At 43.6% G+C, this 24,255-nt stretch overlaps 1 protein-coding gene and 1 long non-coding RNA gene across 3 annotated transcripts in view; one reads left to right on the top strand and one right to left on the bottom strand.

Annotated features, from left to right (window-relative positions):
• Positions 1-23,303, bottom strand: part of ZNF697 (zinc finger protein 697) — a 28,816-nt gene extending 5,513 nt beyond the window's left edge. The window contains exons 1-2 of one of the 2 annotated variants that reach the window (XM_007977366.3): positions 23,114-23,303; positions 937-1,199 (exon numbers count right to left, since the gene is read on the bottom strand). In XM_007977366.3, the coding sequence (XP_007975557.2) occupies positions 937-1,162 (226 nt within the window). In that variant the 5' untranslated portion in view covers positions 1,163-1,199; positions 23,114-23,303. Of the gene's footprint in view, positions 1-936; positions 1,200-22,307; positions 23,074-23,113 lie in introns of those variants that run through there. The other variant, XM_073008435.1, reaches the window with a different exon arrangement.
• A 12-nt stretch (positions 23,304-23,315) lies between these two features.
• Positions 23,316-24,007, top strand: LOC140709473 (uncharacterized). Its single transcript, XR_012089965.1, has 2 exons — positions 23,316-23,650; positions 23,785-24,007. It is a non-coding gene; the product is annotated as an uncharacterized lncRNA (long non-coding RNA).
• The last annotated feature ends 248 nt before the right edge of the window (positions 24,008-24,255 follow it).

Raw genomic sequence — 24,255 nt, 5'->3', positions numbered from 1 at the left:
TTGGTCAGTCTGAAACAGCTTATGGTGGAACAAAAAAACTGAACTCACCTTCAGGACTTTACTGTAGGTCGGGGAGGAGGATAGTAGTAGGGTAATAGAGAAAGAGATGACAGAACCTAGAGCTGGTGAGCCCAGGTTAGAGGCTGGTCCAGGACACACACCTGTTGGTCTCTGGCTGCATATCCCCAAGCAAAGGGAAGATGCTGAGATGTGAAAGGCTTCACATGTGCCCTCCTTCGCATGCTTGTGTGCACGGCGGAGGAGGGCAGCAGGGAGTCTGGGACTGTGTCACAGGGGAAGGAATGTAACCTCGCAGTCCTAGCCATAAAGTATTTTAGCTCATTTCTGTCCCCAGAGCATGCACTGAGCAGTAATGAATGCCCAAAGACGGAAACAAGGAGGTGGGTGGAGGCCCAGCATTCTCCCTTTCAGGTCAGTGAGAGTAAGGCATTTAGCAGACGCCATGGGCACTTTGGGAATTAGCCACATGAACCTAGGCAGGTCACTCACCACTGAGTCGACTTATCTGCAAAGGGAGATGAGAACGTAACTGTAAACATCTGGATACTTCCTATTTGCACAGTACTGTGCTTAGTAACTATATAGCAACTCATTTAACTCCCCAAAACCCTGTGAGGTAGATTCTAATACTACCTAGGTAATTCTACTGTAGTGTTGTTCCAGGGGTTAATTTATAGCCACATTCTCTACACTGTAAAGTACTGTGCCACTGAGTGAGCCTCTTCACAGCTCACCTCAGACTGGGCTGAAGAAAAGGATCTCTTCAGGCTAACACAAGAAAGGCAAGTCAGTACAGAATCCCGCTGAATGGTCCTCTCTAGGGAACTCCCTTACAGAGAATGCTGTCCCTGGTTAGGATTCTAGAAGTAAGTGTAAATGGGGCAAGTTGCATAGAAATCCCAGCTTTCTCCTCACCTGTGCAGGTGTCAGGCACTGCTTCCCTGTGCCTTGAGTCCTGTGGGTTGGAGCCCATCTCTGGCTCCAGATGGCCTTCTCTCTTGTTTGTGTCCTGTGGATTAGAGCCCATTTCTCTTTCTTCTGGGTCCCCTTCCCTGTCCTCAGAGTCCTCAAAATCGGAACCCATCCCTTTGTCTTCTGAGTCCTGGTGTGCACAGACACCCTGATTATCTTCTTGTTTCATCCAGGAAGAAAAGGGCAAGGGAGGTGACCAGGAATCCCTGCTCCAGAAAAACACAAAGAAAGGTCATGTCAGTCTGGTCTCATCCCCTCACCACATCTAGCCTTAATTTCCAAGTCGAATAAAATGTATAGAGTTCCAAGCCCCAGATGGCAAACCTCCACTTCACTCCACATTTTAAAGTAAACAAGTGAGTGCAAAGGAGGGTGGACTGGGTGGCAGGAGAACAGTGACAACCTCACTATGAGGTTGGATGCCAACTCTCACTGGACCAAATCTTGATCTTCTGGGTATGATATGGATGTCTATTAGTGTGGTTTTATAGTTTAACAGTGAAGTAGCTGTTCCCATTTTTACAGGTGAGAAAACTCGAAACTCAAAAAGAAGAGGCCACTAGCCCAAGGCTACATAACTTATAAGCACTAGAGTGGGGATTAAGCAAGTGTGCTGCCTCAAAGTTCCATGCTTTTCATACTCTTATTAAGCTTGTTCTCCAGCCCACAGCAACCTTGCAAGTATTTTGGTTATCATGCAAGTATTTTGGCTAATTTAAGGAGTCAGAGAAAAAGTACATCAAGACACAAGTATAACAGAAGCATCAAGTATAGTAACTTCTTGTCTAAGACCATGTCACCAACAGCACCACCAACCTGGCTTTGTAGTAAGGATCTGCTTTGCAGGGAGGAGTGAGCCAAGATGATTCAAGTAGGCCTGGTGGGGTCAGAAATAAGAGGTACAGGGGACCCTCTATATTAGAAGCCATCTCGATCATCCTAATTACATATTTTACAGTATCCGAATTGCAGAGAACCCTTAACAGGAACATACACCAGAGATAACTGGTAACCCCTCTACAGAAAAGGCCAACATGTGAATCATAGGGAGAAAATGACATCAGATTCCTAAGCCTTTTGTAGATGTCAAGATAACATTTCAAATTTAAAGGGCCCCCTGCCAAGACTGAGCAGTTGAGCCAAAAATAATTTATTTCTGCCATCCATCACTCCTACAGCTTAGCTCCAGGCAGCCAAACAGTTTCTAGGTCGAGGATCTTGGACTATAACTTTGAAGAGACTAGCTCTCTGCCTCAGCAGTCCCCAAACGGCAAGAACATGGCTGAGCAAGATGCCCCTTTCTTGGCTGGGAGCTCTTCCTGCCTCTGTGGAGGCCTTCTCTGAGGTGGCCCTGGTTCTACAGAGCCTTTGGAATGGTAAACTGGAGTTCCAGGCAGCGGAAGTTGGAAATTCCAGCTGGGTCAGCCTCACTGTAGAGAGCCCAAAGCAAGTCAATTAACCTCTCATTGTTCCAGTGTCCTCATGAGTGGAAGAAGGGTAATGCTACTTAACCTTTCTCACAGGGAGGGTGTTAGAAGGAAACTAATGAAAAAGCACTGTGGAAAATATTGCAGAGAGTAACTGATGCTTTGCGTTTTACAAGCATGTAATACACACATTTTTCCTCTTAAGTCCTGATGCCATTCCAACACACCCCAAAGACGTGCCACCCGCTCTGTAATTTTGGCAGATGCATCACCACATTAGACTCTTTCTGAGAAATGATGATATACTCCCTAAATTAGAGGGAACATCGAGCCCTTTCCTTTAATGTCTTAGGATATGACTGTGTCTGAGGTTGGTCAGTCAACAGGTCCTGAAATGCAGTTGAATTCCTTTAGAATGTATATTGTTTAAAATGCCAAGTTTCCAACATTTAGAGATTTCTTGTCTAAGACAGTAGGAGAAAAATCTCATTAAAGCTGTAAACCTTTTAAGAGGTATACTCCATGACTACTGACCCCAAATCACTTCTGCCCATCACTCTTGCCTCTTTGGAGCTCAGACACAATGGACAAGTACATCCCTTGAGTCTGCATATATAATACGCCTGCAAGTGGATAGGCAAGAGTAGGGTCATCAAAAATGACCTATTGATTTGCTAATAGTGAAAAACTGCAGGCGTTGGCACGGCGGGGGGCAGGGGATGGGGCGGGGGGGGGGGGGGAGTTAAGAGGGGACCAATCAATGGTTTCTACCAATCTGAGACCAGCCAGGAGGGTTCTGTGTCAACAAAGTCAAATAAGCATGTCATCAAAAACTCATAAAACTAAAACGGCAAGGTACAGTGCCCAGCATGGCACAAAAGGGACTGCAGCACTCCATCCTGAGGGACGGGATTTAGGAGTCCAATCTGGGAAACAGGGAGCAGGGCTTCACTTCTAAGCCCTTTTAGGGACAGGCTTCTTAGGGGGCACCTCAGACATAAGCAATAATGGAACAACAGAATGTTCTGATTTGTGATTTACTGGGAACCAAGATACCAGATATTAAATGTGGAAACATGTTTTGTCTAGATTTAAAGGCAGGGAAAGGGGAGAGCCAGAGTGAGTTCCCCACTTACGGCTGACATATGAAAAGTTCACAGTGCTGCCTCAGAATTAAGGCAGGTTCTGAGCTCGGAAGGGAGTACTTCCTGATCCTTATTTTCATTTAGACTAGGGGAGGGAGGATTAGGTATGCTCTGAAAAGAGCTTGAAGTTCCTGTCACCCAGATACCATTCATGGGACAACAACTAAAATTTGTTTAAAAATGCATTATGTTAGTGCAAATCTGGAAATCTGCATGCCCAGTAACACGGATTCAGTTCCATTCACACTAGCACATCATGGGTTTTAGGCAGTTGTCAGGTAATGGAGAAGGTTATTTAGAGGTTAGGAAAGGTGATCACGATATAATTATATGAAAAGCAGCTGGTTTGAAAAATATTTCATTTTGGCTTATATGCATACTAACATGTATACTTACACATGTATACACAGATCAGAGAGGAAGATCAGAAGTTTAGTAAAATATTAAACATCTCAGTCACTTTGGGGGCTTTGCAGCTATTAACTCATTTAATGTTAACCTAATAAAGTAGGATATTTCCAACTTCACAGATAGGAAACGGGCACAGAAGTGACTAGTCCGAAGTCATACACATTATAAACTGCAGAGCAGGGATACATACTCTTGCAAGTCTAGCTCCCGTACACACGTTCTTAACCAGAAGCTGGTATATAGTTTGCGAAGACTTGTCCTCTTTGTACATCTGTATTTTCTACATAAACAGGTATTTTTTAATCAGAAAAATAACCAACTTTGTTTTTAACATGATAGAAGATGTTAAAACTACAATTACTCTAGAAGTAATAAAAAGGAAGACAAGGGCAGGAGTTGTGATAACCTCAGTCTAGAAAACTTCATATTCAAAAACACTAGACACCATGGTATAAAGTGTCAGATATTCAGGCATATTTTGTTCCAGCTCCTTTCCCATTCACTCTCAAAAACTAGCAACATGTTTTCCTAGGCAAGGCTGGAGCTGGATATCCAATGGGCAGCAGGGCAGTGTGATCGCTTTGTGGCCAGATTGACCTGGGTTTGAATCCTCTGCTCTTTGCCAGCCACTTTACCTTGTACAAGTTTCTCAGCCTTACTGAATCTCAGATTCTGCATCCATAAGAACAAGGATGCTGCCTCCTACCTTGCAGGGTTGTTTCTCGAGCCACAGAAATTAATGTTTATAAAAGCTGCTGGCATGTTAGAGACACAATAAATGGTAGTTATAACTATGATGAAACTTCAACCAACTTCTTAAGAAAATTATACAGACCCCCATTCTAAACTGGGGGTCACCTATTCACAACTACATTCATGGAGAATGGCCTTTGGCAAGTACAAACAGCTTCCCCCAGCCTTGCTGCTAAAGGTTCTATTAATGAACAACTCACAACATGGATTCAAGAACCAGGGAGGGTCTAGTTGTAGAGGGAGAAAGGTTTAATTCCAAATTCAGTTAGTTTTCAGCTGCTGATTGCCCATCCTATAAACAGAGTATAGGCCTAAAGCTAAATAGGGTGTGGGTGCCTGGTTCAGTAAACTCTGACTGACACCATCTGTAAGGGAGCTCTCCTTCCCCCAATAAGAAGAAATAGAAGTTTAAGGGGGAAAAGCAATAGCCTGGTGGGCATACAAAACTTAATTCTACATCTAGTTGTAATCACTGAGGGAGACAATTCTGGTTTTTGGCCAACACAACCACTGTGCTGTGTGACTTTAAGCATTTGCCCCCTTCGGGCTTCTGTTCCATGAGAAGGTTGGGTTTGAATGTTCCTGAGTCCTCTTCAGGCTTGTCATATGACACACAGGTGAGTTGATCCAGGAAGGCATCATTGTCAGTTTCATTAGACATTTCCAGCTCCAGCTTGTTAATCCACACAGCAAACTCTTAATCCCCAAACATTCCACCACCACCATCACAAAACCTTTTTCTTGGATGCAGATCACTTCAGGGTGGGACTGGGCAACTTCAAGACTGCTCGAATCCTGGTTTCTAGAACTTGTGATATTTTCATGTCCCTTTCCCCTACCTCCATTTCAAAAAAGTAAGGCCTATCACCAGGAAAATGCTCAAGAGCCTTCTAGACAAACTCAACCCCACTTGAAAGAAAAATCAGATCACTTTGAAGACACTGCTACAGAGCAGAGGTGAATGTGATAAAGTATCTCTAAAAAGAGAAAAAGACTCCAGCCTGGGCAATAGAGCAAGGTCCCTTCTCTACAAAAACTTTTTACAAAATAGCTGGGTGTGGTGGCACATGTCTTTAGTCCCAGCTACTTGGGAAGCTGCGGCAGGAGGATCACTTGAGCCCAGGAGTTCCAGGCTGCAGTGAGCCAAGACTGCCCCCAGCTTCCCCCGCACTCCAGCCTGAGAAACAGAGCAAGATCCCATCTCAAAAAAAAAAAAGAGGGAGGGAGGGAATGAGGTGGGAAGATGGGGGAGGGTAACTGAAGCCAGTTACAGAGCCAGAATTAGAATTTAAACCAAGTTCATTGGCACATTCTCCAAATCCCCCACTTTGGGGCTACTTGTAAAACCTATCCCTATTGAACAAGAGCCCCACCACTTTGTGGATTTAACCTAACTTCCTATGAAGAGGTTAGGGCAGAGGAGTATACACATCTCCCCCGCCTTCCTGGATTTTACATAGAAACCAAGACCAGAAATAGTACCAAGTCTCCCAGCCTTTAAAAGATAAAGCAGGGGCGCAGCTCCCGCCTCGCTGGGGCAGCCTTCTGCGCGGACCCCACGCGGTCATGCGGCCCCTGGCCTGGATGGCGCTGCGGACGCCGTGTCGCCTTGGAGCGGACCTAAGCACCTTCCAGTGCACTGCAGTGGGTCCATCTCCTTTGACTCCAGTAACAGAGAGGTAAATCAGGGTGACCCATTTGACGTGTAAAGAACACCGAGGCTAGAGAAGCTGAACCCCAGGCGGCGTCTCTCTCAGGTAGAAGCAGCGGGTGTTCCCCTCCGCTGGCTCCTAGAAGGGACAAATAGCCAGCGAGTTAGGACTGGAAGAGGAAGGCCAGTCCCCAGCGAAGCAGCGCGGGCCGTACCTGGCAGCCCCGACCAGCAGGGACGGCCAGTTCCAGAGCAGATCACTCCCCGCCCCCACTTGGGCCCCGCCAGCCCCCAGGGCAGAGGGCGGAAGAGTCATGTGCCGCCGCGGCCGCTGCCAGGTGGCGGGGAGCCAGGCCGGCAGGGCTGTCATGTCAGTGGAAGGAAGCGGCCCGGCGGGAGGCGGGCCAGGAGCTGCTCCCACTCGGACCTCCAGTCTGCACCTCGTTTCCTGTCTCCCACTCATTTCGAGGGTCCCTTCCCTACCTCCTCAGAGGGACGCAGGGCCGGCCAGCAGCAGCTGGAGGCTTCCTCCCTCCTCTTCCCACGCCCCCCTGCCCACCACTATTTCCCAAGGGAGAGCTTCCCTAGCAGAATCCAGGCGGGGACACCCGATTGGGTAGAGTGCTGGAAAAACAATTTCAGCCTGCGGTTCAAAAGGCTGAACTCATGACCACAACTGGGGTCTAACCAGAGATTCCAGGGGGTTAATCATTCGTCCGTCTTCAGCACCAACTGGGTGAAAAGTCAGCTAGCCTCTCAGGGGATATGATCATCAGGGTCCTGCCTCCTTACTGGGAAGTTTATGGTCAAAAGGAACCCATAGGGCAAAGAAAGCCACCTCGCCATATTTGCAGGGGATGCCTCTACTGAGCAAGGGGTAAGCACCTTACACAGAATGTGTCCACAACCAAATGTGGCAGGCGAACTTCCCCTCAGCTGGCTTTGTCAAGCACAAACCCAGACTGCCCAACCCAAAATGCCAGCCACCCAAGTGGCAGACTGCTGGATGAAGGTGAACATTAATTCCAGACAGGGACAGCCAAAAGATTACTGCACCTAAGTGTTGCCCACTCTCCAGACAAGAGGAGCTAAAATAATATGGTTTCTGCCTTGTGGTTACTGCTTTTTTCCCTGGAGAAGGAAGCCCAAGTTGGAAAAAGAAGGCTCAAAACCAAGGCAACAGAGAAATCAACCTGCATCCCCATGGGTCAGCACCAGTCTGAGGCTCCTTCCGATCTCTGTGATCAGGAATAGCACAAATGCCCTTGAGGTCAGGCATTTCCTGTCCATTGGTTGGGTTAAGGCCCCTCAGTTTGGCCTGAGGGCCTCAGCTTATCACAAATGCCAATCCTCCACCACCACCCTATTCCTCCTGCACAAAATAAGAATTAGTACAGTGCAGACAAAGATCCTAAGAGCCCTCAGAGTTAGACTCTCTGCCTTCAGCTGAGAAGTCACAAAAGCTAAAGGTTTTCCTGTTGGCGTTTACTGTCCATGTTTTACATTTAACTGATTAGAATCTTCTGCGACATAAATCAGGGTGATCCATTTTCCTGTATATTTTCCTTATATACAGGAAATCCTTCTGTTCATGGTTTTTTATTCCCTGTGCTCCACCACCACTACTGTTTTACACCCTCAGCTGTTTTATTTTGTAAGAGAAACTTTGGGCAGCCCTCAGACTTATTATCTCTAGACACTTTCTCAGCAGCTGGCTCAAATGTTCCATGTTTGCATTTCAGCAAATCACAGACCTTGGAAATCCCTTCTTTCAACCTTCTTTTACAGAGATGAAACTAAGGCTAAAAAGGGAAAGTGACTGAAAGTCAGGTTTTACTAGAAGAGTTGTGGCCAGACTCTCAATTTTGCTGATGTTGTCTCCAATGATCTTTGCATCACTTTTATATAAAACACATCTTCAAAAAAGAGCCAGATAAATCGAGGACATATACTTGTCTTTTTTTTTTTTTTTTTTTTGCACACTGATTAATCAGGGTCCTCCTAAGAAAGAGAACCAATAGGATGTGTGTGTGTGTGTGTGTGTGTGTGTGTGTGTATAGAGAGAGAGAGAGAGAGAGATTGATTTATCATAAAGAACTGGCTCATGCCATTATGGGGTCTGGCAAGTCCAAAATCTGTAGGGTGGGCTGACAGGCTGGAAACCCAGGAGAGCTGATGCAGAAAATTCCTCTGAAGATCAGTCTGTTTGTTCTATTCAGGCTTTCAACTGATTGGATGAGGCCCACCCACATTATGGTGAGTAATCGACTCAAAGTCCACTGATTTATATGTTATCCTCATCTAAAAAACATCCTTACAAAAACACCTGAATAATGTTTGACCACAAATCTTGGCATTCTGTGGCCCAGCCAAACTGACACATAAAATTAACTGTCATACATACTGTAGCTTAAAAGTGTAGTCTGCAGTAATTGCATCATATTTCAAAATTTACTCATATAAACATTTTTCATGAAAACCATTACTACATACAGATAGTTGAATAAAGTCTCAGGGTATATGTGCTATAGAGGACAGCAGGGAAAAATCAAGATTAATCTTAAAGATCTGCACAGCCACATGTGTGTATTGTCTGGATTGGGGTCCTAGTTGTGTAACACTCCTACAGCAGAAAGACATGCAATTTAATCATGTATTTCACTGAAGGACAAAAGAGAAAACAGGCTAAGACTGCACCAGGGGTTTATGTGAGATATGGGAGTTGTTAACAAACAGCCTTGTTCTGGGAAAGTTGATGCTGGAATCCCATATTAATGTTGCCAGATGGGGCCAGGTGACCTCAGGAAGTCTTTTCCAACCCAGATGATTTTGCGATCATATTTCCACTGTAATGAATAGCCCTCAAGAGAATGCTTATCATAGCAAATAAGGAGAGAGGGGTGTTGGGGCCAAAGGACTTGAGGCATACATTCAATCACCCCAGCTTCCCACTGTAAATTCAACAACAACAAAAAAAACTGCTCTTCCAATTCTTTGCCCAAAATAACTGTTTGGTGGTGTTGATGAAGAATGGCTGGCGTGTTCCAGCCTAGCGCATTTCAGCAGTGGGTAAGTGACACCTCTCCTTATAATCTGCCAAGATATCTTCCAAAAAGAAAAAACAGGAATAAAAACGTAAAGAAGTCACCTGATGCCTGAATTTTCCTGCCTACCTGTTAACCTCCACAGCTAGTTTTCAGCATGAAGTAAAACTTTGCATACACTTAAAAACATGTTTTAAATAATTACATACCTGTTACTCTTATTTCCTTAAAAATTACAGATTATCAGCAAAAACCAGATCATAGGAATGTAACACACATGATCCACTTTCTTCAGTAACAATGCAACAGTGACAAAAATGGCAAAGAAAGGGGAAAGTAGAGAGAACTATAGGTCAAAAAACATAAACCATATCAACCAACCCCAATATACTGACCTTATTTGAATGCCAACTCAAACTTACAAATTACAGAAACAAATTATAAGATAACTGAGGAAATGTGAATATTAATTAGATATTTGATATCAAGAAACTTCATTTTGTCAGGTGTTGGTACTGAGATTAAGTGTACAAAGAGTTCTTATATCTTTAAGAGATATATAATGAAATATTTACAAGTGAAATGGTATGTCTAGAATTTGCTTCACCATAATTCCTGGGCAAAGGGGAATGGGCTGGAGTACAGATTAAGCAATATTGGTCATATATTGACCACCGTTGAAGCTGGGTGGTGGTATATGTAGGCTTATTACACTACTCTATCTACTTTTATATATTTACTAGAAAACTTACTAATAAAAAGTTTTAAAATGAATAATTATATTTTTTCTGAAATTTTGGGTTATTTATGTTCATTTAAGTTATGGCCAGAACATAATAAAATATCAGTGATTTCCATAAAAGGAGTAGCTTGCTTTTATAAATCATGCCAAAACAAGAGTGGTTACGAGGCTTAATACTGAATAGAGCTCATGGGAACTGGGAGAAGGGGCAATGGAGCAAAGATACTAATAGAAACTTAAGTTTGGTGCTTTTTACTCTTTTTTAAAATGAGATAAAGGAATAGCTGTTATGTTCAAAATAGAATCAGATTCTGTTTCCATTTTCATCTACTTTTATATTTCCAAACAATGAAAAAAGGATCCTGCCCACCAGAACTTGTTTATTTCCACCATTAATGCAGCAACTCTACACTCCAAACCAAGAAGGAATAAACTGGATTAGGGGTCCTAGTTGTGACAGTTCTATGAGGGGAATGCTTTATCCCCAGCACAGACAAACTAATGAAAGGATGTGAGTGTCCAGTAGGTTAAGTACATCAATAATTGGTCCTCCCTGGAATCACCTTCTAAGGGGATGAAAAATGGAAGAGTGTGCACAGATGAAAAGGAAGATAACACAGTAGTGATTCATGAAAATATGATCTCCACGAGATGAACTCTGAGAGGAACAGAATTACTTTACTAGCTCAAACTGAGAACTTTTAAATTTAGATAGTGTCCTCAGACAATGGTCAGAGAAACTCTGAGGATGCCAGTCAAATTGCTTCATACCACAGTACAGAGAGCAACTAGAAGATATTATGCTCCTACTTTACATGAGAACTGAAAGCTCACAGGTATTTTCTGTTTCAGCCAATGGTGCACAGTAAATCTAGGATGCACACACCCAGTCACAGGACACAGCTTTCCTCCAGGAAGTGATGCATCTGTCTCAAGAAGGAGGCTTGTGTGTCTGGGACTCATTCATAACTGGAACATCACGTTACTAAGTCATTCATCAGGTTCAGTCTGGGTTCCTTACCTTTAGTTCCTAGCATTTCCCAAAGAGAGCAACAGTACTATACAAACTTGCAAACAGAATAATGGTATTTTTCTTGAGCACCAGTTCTTAGTCTGAGAACCTTCAGAATCCGTGAACTCCCTGCAGCCTTATGGAAATGTGTCTGTAGGCACTTTCTCCTGATGAGAAGGCCCAAAGCTTTTTCTTGGACTCTGAAAGGATCCATGGAACAGAAACAAAAACCCTGTAACCCACTATTACAAAGGACTCATGATACATATCCTTATCAAAACAATTCAAAAATCATCCAGAGTGGTTTTGGGTAAGGGGGAGAAGAGCAATTTCACCACTATATGCCACAAGATCTTCTGGTGTGCTGGCGGAGAAGAGAAGATAACGGCAGTAAGTCCAAAAGCAGGCAGTAGCGCAGACAAAAATAGCAGCAAATTTCAAACACATATGGAGAGTGAGGGACCCAGCAAATGTAACCTGCCTGATCCAGTTTGGTGACCTCACCTAACACCCTATTTTACAGATGAGTCAGGCATGGAAACCAAGAAAGGTTAAGTAAATTCCCCATGAACACACCAGTTAAGGGCAGACACGAGCCTAAATCATTGGCATATTAACCTTTGTTCCAATCCCCCCTTGCTACTCAATCCAACATAACCTACGGTGCTTGGCTAATTCACACTTGTGATTTAGGTCTCCCAGCATCATTAGTTCACCTGCTTTTCACTTCCTAGTCACTCAGGTTATGTGACAGGTGCACTAAGAGGGAGGGAAGTTGTTCCTCAAGACTGTAACACCCTGCCTCTCTTGGATGTATCTAATTTATAAGCTTGACCCCAGGTTTATGGCTCCTGTCAGCTGCTTACTTGGGCAGTGAGTAAAATCACATTAATCAAGCCATAACCTAGCCAGTACACAAAATGCTTTGTTAGTTAATCCTTCTCCTCTCAAAGGAAAAAGAATTAAAATCTGGACAAAGTCACAACTCATTCCTAACAAATCTTCAAAGTGTTAGCAAAGTCATCTTGCCTGCAAAGAATAACATGCAAATACCCGGATAAAGAAGGGCATTCTGGGAGTTACACAAAACTGCAACATAAGGAGGCCTAGTTCACATTTAACTGCACCATGGGATCAAGGACTCAGTTCATCCAATGGGACCCATTACTACAAATACAGTTTCTCAGCTCCACCCTGTGCTTTAACAGCTTTGTAGTCCCCATACGGGAAGTTATATAGATGTGTGCCTGGTGGCAGGGAAAGCACCACTCCAAGTACATTTTGCTGTAGAGAATGTATCCACAGATAATGAGCAAATCTTACAACTTGAATTCACAAAGGTGTCAAGTTGGTAGAGGATGGGGCCACCCTTCAGATTACTGGATTCCTTTTAGGTACAATCTCCCTTGCACCAGATTCTCCCAACCCGCTTGTCATATTCATGAGTTTAGTGCTCTGGCTTTAGTGACAGCATTTCACTGACTTCATTTTTCCTGTTTTCTTCCAGACTCCTGATAATTTTTTTCCTATTGTAGTTTCAATTATTTTTTCTCTAGAAAAAACATAGAAAATGTTCTTCAAACTTAACTTCATGTGATCCTCAGAAATGATTTCTGACTTAACAGGTTTTGGATTCTCTGCTGTTTTTACTAGAGAAAAACAGAACATCTTGTTGGCTTGAAAAAAAAGCAGTTGTTTGAATTAGCATTGACTTAATGGAATGTTAGAGTAAACACTGAAAAATACTGAGTCCTTTGTATAGTATTTGAAAAAAATCATCATCTGTGTGTGTGTATGTGTGAGAGAAAGAGAGAGACAGAGAGAGAGAGAGAGGAAAGAGAGAGAAAGGAGAGGGGAAGACCATGAAGCCTCAAAAGTACTGGTTATACCATTTAAAAAACTCTTTAAAGACATTTTTCTATTCAGACTATGAAACTCATTAAAAGGGGAGACTGCTTCATTCTGCAGTATCATTTTTAAATTACTAAAACCAATTATCAAACTATATTATATTTTCTCCTGCAATGCCATTGTTTGGCCAAATAAATCTTACAGGCTATTGGGAAAAGGAGGAATAAGTATTAGTGAGCCCCAGTTAAAAACTTAACATCACCACGACACTCTCACAGTTTCCCAGTGAACTTGGGCTTCCAGATGGGATAACCTCAGCAGACAATGTTAATTGCTAACATTTAGCTAGTGATCCAGACCCACATCAATTATCAGCTATATTATTTCTACCTCCCAAATTCAGTGGTCTCTTCTCCTTTGATCTCACCATCAACACTGTAAAGTGCTTGGCATGTAATAGGAGTTCAATAAATGGCCACGGAAATCTTGTTGAGACACTCTCCTTGGAAATTCTCTTTGCTTAGCACCCACAGTATTGCACTGTCCTAGTCCTCCTCATACTTCGCTGACCACCCTGTCTCCTCTTAACTCCTAAAATAGGTCAGCCTTCAAGGGTTTTTTTTACATTTTCTTCTCCCTCTCCCTCAACTGTTTGGCCTCTTCCTGTAGCTTTATACAGCTCTTCTATCCAAAGACCTCACAAATTTGAATCTCTCACCCAACGCCTGACCTGCACTCCAGATCCACATTTCTCTTGATGCCCCAAGCATTACAGCTGAGGAGCCTCAATGTCCCTTCCAGTCCTGAGGTGCTGTCCCGCATGTCCCGTGTGATAAGGGACAGGAGGCAGCAGAAACAGGAAAATCACATGCAAAGGAGTCAACAGCACCGATTCAAGTAGCAGTCTGTCACTGACACATGGTGTGCCCAGGACAGTTATTTCACCTCTTTGAGTCTTAGTTTAATCATCTCCACAATAGGGGAAAACAAGCTACCTTGAAAGGATGCTATAAAGACTCAATGAATTTCCATTTGTAATGTATCTGGCCCAAGTCAGGTTTAAAAACAAGTATTAGTTCTTTTCTTGAATCTTTGCTACAAATCAGCTCCTCCTGGCAGTGTCCATTTCTGTTAAAGCCGTCTTTGTTCTTACTCAGAAGCTCAAAACCCTGGACTCAACTTTGACCCGTCCCTCACCCCTTTCAATCAAATCAGTTGCCATGTTCTCTTTACTATTCTCTTTTTTCAGTTGCCACTATCACTGCAGTACATACTCTTACTAGTTACATGCACCTACGTGTCAGTACTGCATCAATCTTAAAACCTAATTGTCACTTTATTATTCTGCTCAGAAACCCCTAAGTGACTTTGTCATATAAGCACAGACTCGAAGTCGTTAACAATGTAGCCCAAGGCTCTCTTACCTCATCTTAACCTCTGTCCCCTAACCCCAGCCCAAAAGGGTTGCTGTAAATCCCCCAGAAGGCACCGGTTTTCCCTTCCTCAGATGCTTTTCCTCCTCAAAGCATGGGTTACAGTCTGTCCTCTTCTGGAGGGAGTGGCACCTGTAATGGTTAAAAGTTCAGATTCTTGCCAGGCACGGTGGCTCATGCCTGTAATCCCAGCACTTTTGGGGGCCGTAGCCAGTGGATCGCTTAAGCTCAGGAGTACAAGACAGGGCAAAACCCCGTCTCTACAAAAAAAAAAAAAAAATCAGCCAGAATTGGTGGCATACACGTGTAATCCCAGCTACTTGGAGGGCTGAGGTGGGAGGATTGCTTGTGTCCAGAAGGTATTCACACCATTGGACTTCAGCCTGGATGACAGAGCGAGATCCTGTCTCAAGAAAACCAAAAACCAAACAAGATTCTGGAGCCATACGACCTGTGTCTAGCTGTTAGCCTTAAGCAAATTGTTCAACCTCTTTTAGCCTTAGTTTTCTTCATCTATAAAATGGAGAGAACAACTGAACTTACCTTATAGGGATATTAAGTGCTCAGATAGTAGTAGTAGTATTTTTTCACTTCGTATGACTTAAGATACTTTTTCTTATCTTACTCTGCCTAACATTAGTTTTTAAAAGAGAATCATACTCACAATAATGCATATCTTATTTTTGGCTCTCCTTTTTCTCCTACCACCTCCCAACTGTAAGTTCCTTATGGGAACAAACAGTTCTTGAAATGGATAAAATCAGGAGTAATTATTTCTTCCCCTCAGTCTCAAAAGGAAGACCTAAAAAGACTGGGAAATCTAGTGATTCGGCAAAATCACATCAGGTAAGATAGAGTCACAGAGACAATCTAACTCTCCTAACTGGATCCAATAACCTGTTAGCATCAGGAGCCAAGCATGCTTAATTACCCTGATAAATAGGTAGCCATGACAGGAAATGGCAATTAGCCTCAAAAGTTAGGCAGACCATTCTCAAAAAAGAATTCTGCATCTCTTGGCCCATATGCCAGCATGCTTTGTTTGTATCAAATGGCCCTGTGTGGGTCCTTCCTCCACTCCAAGCATTTAACCCTTGATTCAGCTGTGCAAACAGAGGTGGCACAGGGCTGTTTATGGTCACTGTGGGGAATGCTACTAGACTGTCCCCTCTATGACAGGACAACTGCTTCTGTCCCACCCAAGCAAAGCTAGGATTAGCAGTCACAGAAATTAAATGAAGAATGAAGAAAGACCAACATTTAACCTTCAAAGTAATTACCAGACTAAAGAAGTTGCTGGGTGAGGCAGGGCAGGGAGTGCATTCAAATACCGGGGAGATTTGCATTTAACAGTAAGAGTGGCTATTCAGACTAAAGTTTTATTCTCTGGCAGTTTTCAAGGGTTTCACGTTTTGTTTTGTTTAATCTTACTACAACAAGAAAGGCATGGATTTCTCGATTTCTCTTCTCACCTACATAGAATCATCAGCCTAGAAAACCCTTTTCCCAAAGGCCCAGAATTTGGCTGGGAAACAAATGAAGGCCCTTAAGAAAGTTAGTAAAGATTACATGCCATATAGGAAGTGTTGACCAGGAATACTTACCAACCACCAATTCAATCAATAAACAGAAGCATGTATTAGGAAGTGGAGAAACAGAAACAAAGGATGTCCTGTGAAAAGTGCTCCCCAGACTAGTGTACGTCGTGGCTGCAGTCTGGTTAAATTCAACTGACACTTATTGTTTTAAGTGGGGGTGGTAAAAGGGGAGTGTGTCTTCAAGTTAACTTCACATTTTGGTTTCTCAGTTCTGGAGTAAACTAAACTAGTTTTATATTATATTAAATCTGGCACACCACCCCTCCCAAAAAAAAAAAAAAAAGAAAAAAGAAACGATGGAGAAACCTCACATACAAAAAAAACAAAAACAAAAACAAAAAAACCACCAAGAAAATGAGTCACAGGTGGGGAGAAAATATTTGCAAAAAATATATATATGATAAAAGACTGTTAACCAAGATATAGAAAGAACTCTGAAAACTCAATGAGAAAACAACCCAGTTAAAAAATGGGCAAAAGATCTGAATAGACACCTCACCAAAGAAAATATACAGATGGCAAATAGGCACATGAAAAGATTTTTAACATTGATATGGTTTGGCTGCATCCCCACCCAAATCTCATCTTGAATTGCAGTTCCCATAATCCCCATGTGTCATGGAAGGGACCAGGTGGGAGGTAATTGAATCATGGGGGCGGTTACCCTCAGGCTGTTCTCACGATAGTGAGAGTTCTCAGAAGATCTGATGGTTTTATAAGGAGCTTGTCCCCCTTTGCTCGGCACTTCTCTCTTCTGCTGCCACATGAAGAAGGACATGTTTGCTTCACCTTCTGCCATGATTGTAAGTTTCCTGAGTCCTCCCCAGCCATGCAGAACTGTGAGTCAATTAAACCTTTTTTCCTTATAAATTACCCTGTTTTGGGTATTTCTTCAGAGGAGCATGAGAACGAACTAATACAAAAAATGTCATTTGAGAATTTCAAGTTAAAACAAGATGCCACTACTTCGCTTATTAGAATGGCCAAAATCCAAAACACGACAACACCACAGAGTTATCAAGCTGTGAAAAAAACATGGAGAAACCTTAAAATGTATGCTACTAAATGATAGAAGCCAATATGAAAAGGTCACATACTGTATGATTCCAACCATATGACATTGTGTAAAAGGCAAACTACGGAGACAGTAAAAAGATCAGTGGTTGCCAAAGGTTAGGGGAAGGGAGGGATAAATAAGTGGAGGACAGAAGGTGTCTGGGACAGTGAAATTATTCTGCACTACACTATAATGGTAGATACCTGTCATTATACATTTGTCAAAACCATAGAATATACACCAAGAGTGAACCCTAAAGTAAAGTATGGATTTCGGGTGATAATGATTATCAATATAGGTTCATAAGTTGTACCAAATGTATCACTGTGGAGAAGGATGCTGAGAGTGGGGGAGGCTGTACATGTGTGAGGACAGGAGGCAGACAGGAACTCCACTTTCTCATTTTTGCTGTGAACCTAAAATTGCTCTAAAATATTTTTGAAATTTTATACATATACACACACACATAATGTACATGCATGTAAGATATCTTCCCCAGTTTATATAATTTATAAGCATACAACCTTACCCATACCTCATTGTAAAAAATGGTTTGTGCCATCATTTTAGGAACAAATTTAAATGAAATTTTAAAAATACATAACACATTCATTCAACAAATATTTATCAAACCCTTACCATGCACTACCCATTATTCTAGATTCTCTGTTGTAGAGATTACATTCTAATGAACTTTCTATTCTATCTTCTATTTCTAAACCACCTTCTAAACCACCTCTACTTTCTAAACCACCTTCTATTATCAGAAATCATTGTCAGTACCTGCCTGAAGGATTATTTTCAAAACTAGCAAAACAAAAATAAAGTGATTCTTTGAAATTCACAAAAGTTCCCAGGTATGGGGGACAAAAAAGTTCAACAACTGGAAAAGTCTTCCTATAGTGCCCTGCTAAACTTCATCAAGCATCAAAGATGTGCTAAGCACATGAAATAGCTCTGAGGTGATAAGCCAAAGCAAAACGTTTCTTAGCAAATAAAACCCAGAAACTTTATTCCTCTTTTATAATTATGGTAAGATCCTGATAAACTTCTCAGAAGACCATGTATATCTGAAGTAGCTCTCTGAATAAAAGTAGGCCCTTTCCCTTTAACTACCTATAGCAAATTTAGCCTCCACAGGAAGGAAAAACCTGAAGTATCGCATGTGACCCTCCCACACACCTGCTGGAACACTGTTGCTGGTCTAGGGATGCACAAAACACGACTTGCTGAATAGATTCAGTGATCCCAAGGACTGTCCTATTCTCCTTTAACATGACTAATGTGCTTATAACAACTCACAGCACGCTGTGTTTATACCAGGGCTTTCAAAATTCTGTGCACCCTTGAGGTCAGAGAAAAAGAACGTTTAGTCAACCTAAATAAATGGGTTCAATCTTGTGATAGGTGAAACCCTCTTCCACCCAAAGAGGAGAAGCTACTGATCTTTCAACCATCCCTTATCAATACATGATGAAATGAATGCCAAATCTGTGCCCCACACAAATCTTGCTGCTCTGATGAAAACAGAATGAATTATCTTCCTTCCTCTCCCCAGCCTTCTTTTCCTCCAATAAGTGCAGCCAGTGAAGCCCGTCTGATTTTCTCAGATGTGCATGACATCTGAGAGATTTGGCATGACAGCAAAGGGAAAGGTACTAAACAATGCCCCACCCCACTACCCAAAATCATTAAACACTATAAATCATTCAGTGCCCATGTTAGTCAAGCTAAGAAAACTCAGCTTACAGTGGTCTGCTCTGGCATATTTCCAGAAGATACTTTCCTCTTTTGGAAGTTACATGAAAAGGGTGAAAATTAACTAAGAAAATAATTATCCTCTCTTTCTATCCCTCTTCTACAATATAAGCAAACTATCAACATAATATTTCATGCCTCCATTTCTGCATTTTAGTCAATACCAATTCATCATTAACTCAGTTTCTGAAAGTCTACCATATGCTAGGTCATGTTCTGGACATAAAGTCCCTGTCACATGTAGGAACCCACTCAAGTCTACTTTCATTAAGAAAACACTGAACTGCAGAATTTTAAACAATGCAAGAGATTAGGGGAGAGGCTGAGGGTGGCCTGGTGTAGTTGAAAAAGGCTACCCAAAAGAAGTGAGACTTGGCCTGGCAAGAGGAATTCAGACAGGCTGGGAGAAAAAAGAAAAGAATTCCAAACACACACAGTTCTGTACCCAAAGGTCTTATTAGGGGTTCTGAACCTGAACTTTCCAACTGATGGTCATGAAAGTTTGAGGACATAAAAATAACAAATCTATGAAAAAAACAGTACTTCTCAGAATAAGATCCATTAGGATGATTTCAGAAGCACAACAATGTTACTGGTAGGAATTCTGGGCAGTGAAGGACTTCAGGAGAAGAAGGAATAAAGAACTGTCCGTTTTCTCCCATGGAAAGCAAATTCTGAACAGGCTTGGCAGTCAGCAGACCTAAATTCCAATCTACACTCAGTTCAGAATCTGGGACTCCAGGCAAGTTTCTTACTTTCTCTCCAAGCCCTAGTTTCCTCATTTTTAGAATAGAGATAACAATATGTAAGTCATCAGATTAAATAAGTCATCAGAATAAACATGTAAATCACCTAGTTTAGTAGCTGATATACAGATGTTCAATAAGTGGCGACTATTATTGTAATCACATAAAAAGAAGCATGAAAAATTGCCCAGTTCGAGATAACTGAGGGACTATTAAATTGTAGTGTCTTTGGGGAAAGTTTCAAAGTCTGATTTGTTGTCTATTTCTATATGCTATATTTTAATCCTGGTACATTGCTTGGGCTATGAAAATAAAAATGACATGGTAAATGTCTGGCTTACTTGCCAATAGCAGGACAGTCTGCGTAGTGCTGCTTTTGTAATGAGCACTTTGCACTTTCATAATTGAATGGAAACAGTTACCTTCTTCAGTCTAGGATAATGACAAACATTGTTGATTATTTGCTTGGGATTAATCCACTCCATATTCTGCCTGAGAGTTTAAAATGCAGGCTGGCAAAGAACTTATTCAACAAACTTTTTGTCAGTGTCCTTGTACTAGACACTATGATAGGTACTTTTAGGGTCTCTCAATCCAGGAGCAAAAGGAAAATCCTCAGTCTGGCATGTCCTAGATGCTTTATTTTCACAATTGCAATGAATCCTCACAGGTCTATGAGAAAGGCTCCATCCCCTTTTCTAAGGAAAGGCAAGAGAATTAAGATTTTTTTCATCCTTTCACTCATTCTTTGATTTATTCATGTTTCCAAGTCAAACATCCTTTGAGCACTTGTTAGGTATTAACTCCTAAAGCAGGTGTCATTGAAATAATACAAATTACCAAGGGGTAAGATTAATTTTGACTGCAAAGGGTGGCAAGAGTTCTGTAAGGGAGCTAATCAACTGGGCCAGGATATGCACCAAAAATAATTAGCGACAGGTGCAGGGATGTCCAGCAAGCATGGGGTTCAACCTGGCAGTCACAGAGGTTCAAGAATGTCTGTTGCATCTTCAAGGATTGGGGAGTTATTTGCTCCAAGGATGGGAAGGTAAATTGGGGTGGGCAGGTCCAGTGAAGGACAGAGGTAGGTAGGCACTGAATTGTGAAGAATTTTAAATCCCAAAGTAAGGAGTTACTTTTGTTGATTATATTAACTCTACATAGTGTGTGGAACTGAGAAACCTGTTAAGGGGCAGGTGAAAGAAAAGAAAGAAGAAGTAGGATCTTAGATACAAAGAAAAGCCCATATGCTACTGACATAGGTTCAAGCTCCACAACTCTTACTGACACTACAGCTATTTTTTTCTTTCTACATAACAGACAAGCTCCTTCTTGCCTTAGTTTATCATCCTTGCAACCAACCTTTACCCTTTCTCCTTCCTTTCACAGGACACTAGTAATTAGGCAAAAAAAAAAAAAAAAAAAAAAAAATGTAGATTCTGAGGAAATTCAAAGAGTTTTTGGTGGGGGAGGGAGAGGAAATGTGATGCAACTCCATGAGCCTTAGTCATGCTCTGATGTGAGGTCATCATTTACCACTTCAATCCAGCCACATCAGCTGGTTCTTCTGTCTGACTAGCATCCATATACCCCTCTATCCCAGTAGTTCTGAAAGGCCATCTGTGTGTTCCTTTGTGTAATGTAAAGGGCAGCCTGACTTCACATTTATGATCTTGTTCAATTGGATGCCATCTTATTCTCTGTTGAGCATGGCTGAACTTTTGACATCAACCTTCCCTTAACAACAACCCCCACTTCCAACATACACACACACACACACACACACACACACAGCCAATATGTTCTAACTAGAAATCATCTGAATTCACAGAGCCTCTTCCCTTCACTTCATTATCCTCATGCCCTCATCCTAAAGAACTGGGTGGTGGTTGTTTTTTTTTTCTCAATCCCATTCTTTATCTCAGTTCAAATGCCTCATCTCTCCTAAAGAAGCCAGGGAAGAAATGTTTTGTTTCTCCTCGAAAGCCATTTATATCAGGCTCAGGGCTCTCTCCATACCCTACAGCATCATTCTTCCAACCATGAGCCTTGCATACTCCTGCCTGGCCACATAAGTGGCATTCTTAAAGGTCCATTTGGCTCCTCAAACATATTCCACATTAAATAATATCCACATGTTGGCTTGTTGAGAGAAGAAGGTAAACAGTTGGGAACATCAACAAAAACTCAGGTAAGGGGAGAAAGGAGAGATAGTGAGTGTGGCCCCTTAGGCATGCTGAGTTCAGTTACAACAGTCACACTTGGACTGTGTTCAAAGTTGCCCACTCATCCACCGCAGCTCCTCAAAGACATTTAACTTGCTAGCCATTATCCGACCCACCGCATTTACCAGATGCTCAGTCTTGAGGGAGGAGGGTAAGGCAGTAGGGGATGCGGAGTATTGGTGTCATCCTACAGGTTAAGGACAAACATGCCCGCTACAAGGAGAGGGATACATCACCAACTTCAATTCAGCCCAGGGTTCATGTAGTAAGGGGTGGGTGATTCACTCCTGTAGGGGAGGCAGGGCGGTGGGGGCGCGGTTAGGAAAACGGAAAATCATGGCAAGTCCCAGAGGAAGTGGTAGTCGATTTCCGATGCATGGTCATAAGGTACACTCAGCGCCTCTGTGTCGCTGCTCCCCCTCAACCTTTTACTCACCCACTCCTCCCAACACGCATCTCACCCGTGCCTCCATGCACAATCCTGAGCCTCGGCATCCCCGTGAAGTATGCAGGTTCCAGCTTTGCCCACCACCCCACCACCTGCCGACATGGACATTTGTGGTTGGAATGCCTCCCGGGGCTAGACGGCGACCCCTCTTGGGCTGCGAGCTGCTGTCCATCTCTCCACCCACTCGTCCTTATTGTGTCATTTGCCCGGTCTGATGGCAGCCCCAAAGCCGCTCATCTGTGTGGGCTAGAATGGAGAAGAGAGGAAAAGGGAGGCACACATTTCATTCACTAGTACCCAAGATGACCTGCCGCTTCTCTTCTGCCCCTTCTCGGAGCCCCCTACCCTCCCTTAGCCCCAATGGGGCTGGGGACACGGACAGGCAAGGCAAGGAGAGCGCAGTCCGTCAAGGTCCACAGCTGCACACAAAGCCCTTCACCTTCTCCTTGCCTTCCAAGCTCCTCCCTGGGCTTGGCTTCTCCGAGGGTCTCTGATGCCCCCTTCGGTGGTCGGCGGGACGGTCCTATTCCCTCTTGCATCGCTGTCTCCTCCCTCACGTCTCAGCCTCCTCCTTCCCGCCCCTGGCCACATACCCCTGAGGGAGCTCAGCCCCGGCTTTGCGGGCGCGAGAGCACCCCTTAAGCCCGGGGGCCTGCGCCCCAGGGGAGCGGACAACGGTCCACTTTACGAGGCACAACTTTGCCCAGCCGTTCCGCCACCGCACTCGAACACACACCCCATCCCCGCAGCGGTCGGGTCTGGTCCCGATCAGCCCCATCCCGGAGAGGCGGTTGAGCCCAGCCACAGCCAAGCTCCTACCTGCGCGGCGGCTGGCGCGGCGAGGAGCTAGGGCACCGAGCGCCCCGGCCCGAGCCCCGCACCGCAGCGCGTCTGCCCTTGTGCGGCGGCGGCGGCGGCGGCTGCAGCGGCCGCTGGCTGGCCCGCTGTATGGTTGGTTGGCTGGCTGGCTGGCTGGCTGGCTCGCTGGCTGGCTGCCCGGCTGACTCCTCACTGGGGCTTCCTGTAGGGCTGGACAAAGGACATTTCCTGGGAGGAGCGGGAGAATGCTCCCAGCATGCCTCGATTTGTAGTTCCCGGGGACTTCCTGCCACCGCAGCAGCGGGCGCCCTGGAGGTAGCTCCGGCCAGGCTAGGACTCCGGGACAGGATGAAAGGCGCTCGCTGCTTCCCTAAGCGCCGTGGGGAAGGGAGCGGCCGGCAGGTCCTGCCCCACGCCCCGCCCCGCGGCGCTCATGGAGCCCGCTGCCCCGGAGGGCGCGAGATCCCAGCCCCGCACTCCGAACTCGCGGCACCGGTTACGGGCGGCCGGAGGACGCTGCCACTGAGCTGTCCCATGGTGCGGGAGGGCTCTGCGGTGGGAGAGGCCCTTTCTTTAAAAACCGGGAAGATTGTGATGGGTTCGCTTTTTTAAAATTAATCTAAAAAGATAAAATCTATCTTTTAAAATAGATTTTCTTTTTGTCTTTTAAGCCGTTGACATCCTGCTGGGGACCGATTAAAGAACTTGATTGCTCACCAGGAATTCAGGTTCCTTAAGATCTTGGCGCTTCATCTTTAAAACCATACAGAGCTGATTGTTTCCAGATCCCGACCCGGTGACATTCCTCCCTCCATTGTTGGCCTTGTCCCAAACATCTTTTCAAGAAAAGCAATTAAATTGAGATTGAAAATAAATTACGTAAATTAAATATTAGACATGTGAAAACGTGTGTGCTGCTGAATTAGGAAAGTGCTGGACTTTCTGCATATCTTTCCTTCATTAACCTTTAGGATTCAGCTTAGTTGGTCCTACAAAACAGATGTGATGGCCACTGTATATTGAGTGTGTGTATTTCGGGAAGTGGAAGGGTGAGGAGAAGAGGACATTGGCTACAAGAGGGGTACTCCACTTCCAGCCTAGCAAGAGTCTATGATGCCCTGAACACGTTTTTGTCTATTTCT

Source organism: Chlorocebus sabaeus, chromosome 20, assembly GCF_047675955.1.
Source record: "Chlorocebus sabaeus isolate Y175 chromosome 20, mChlSab1.0.hap1, whole genome shotgun sequence".
In the NCBI taxonomy this organism is placed as follows: Eukaryota; Metazoa; Chordata; class Mammalia; order Primates; family Cercopithecidae; genus Chlorocebus; species Chlorocebus sabaeus.
The sequence above is the reverse complement of the archived record's forward strand: the minus strand, read 5'-3'. Positions and strand labels throughout refer to the sequence as shown.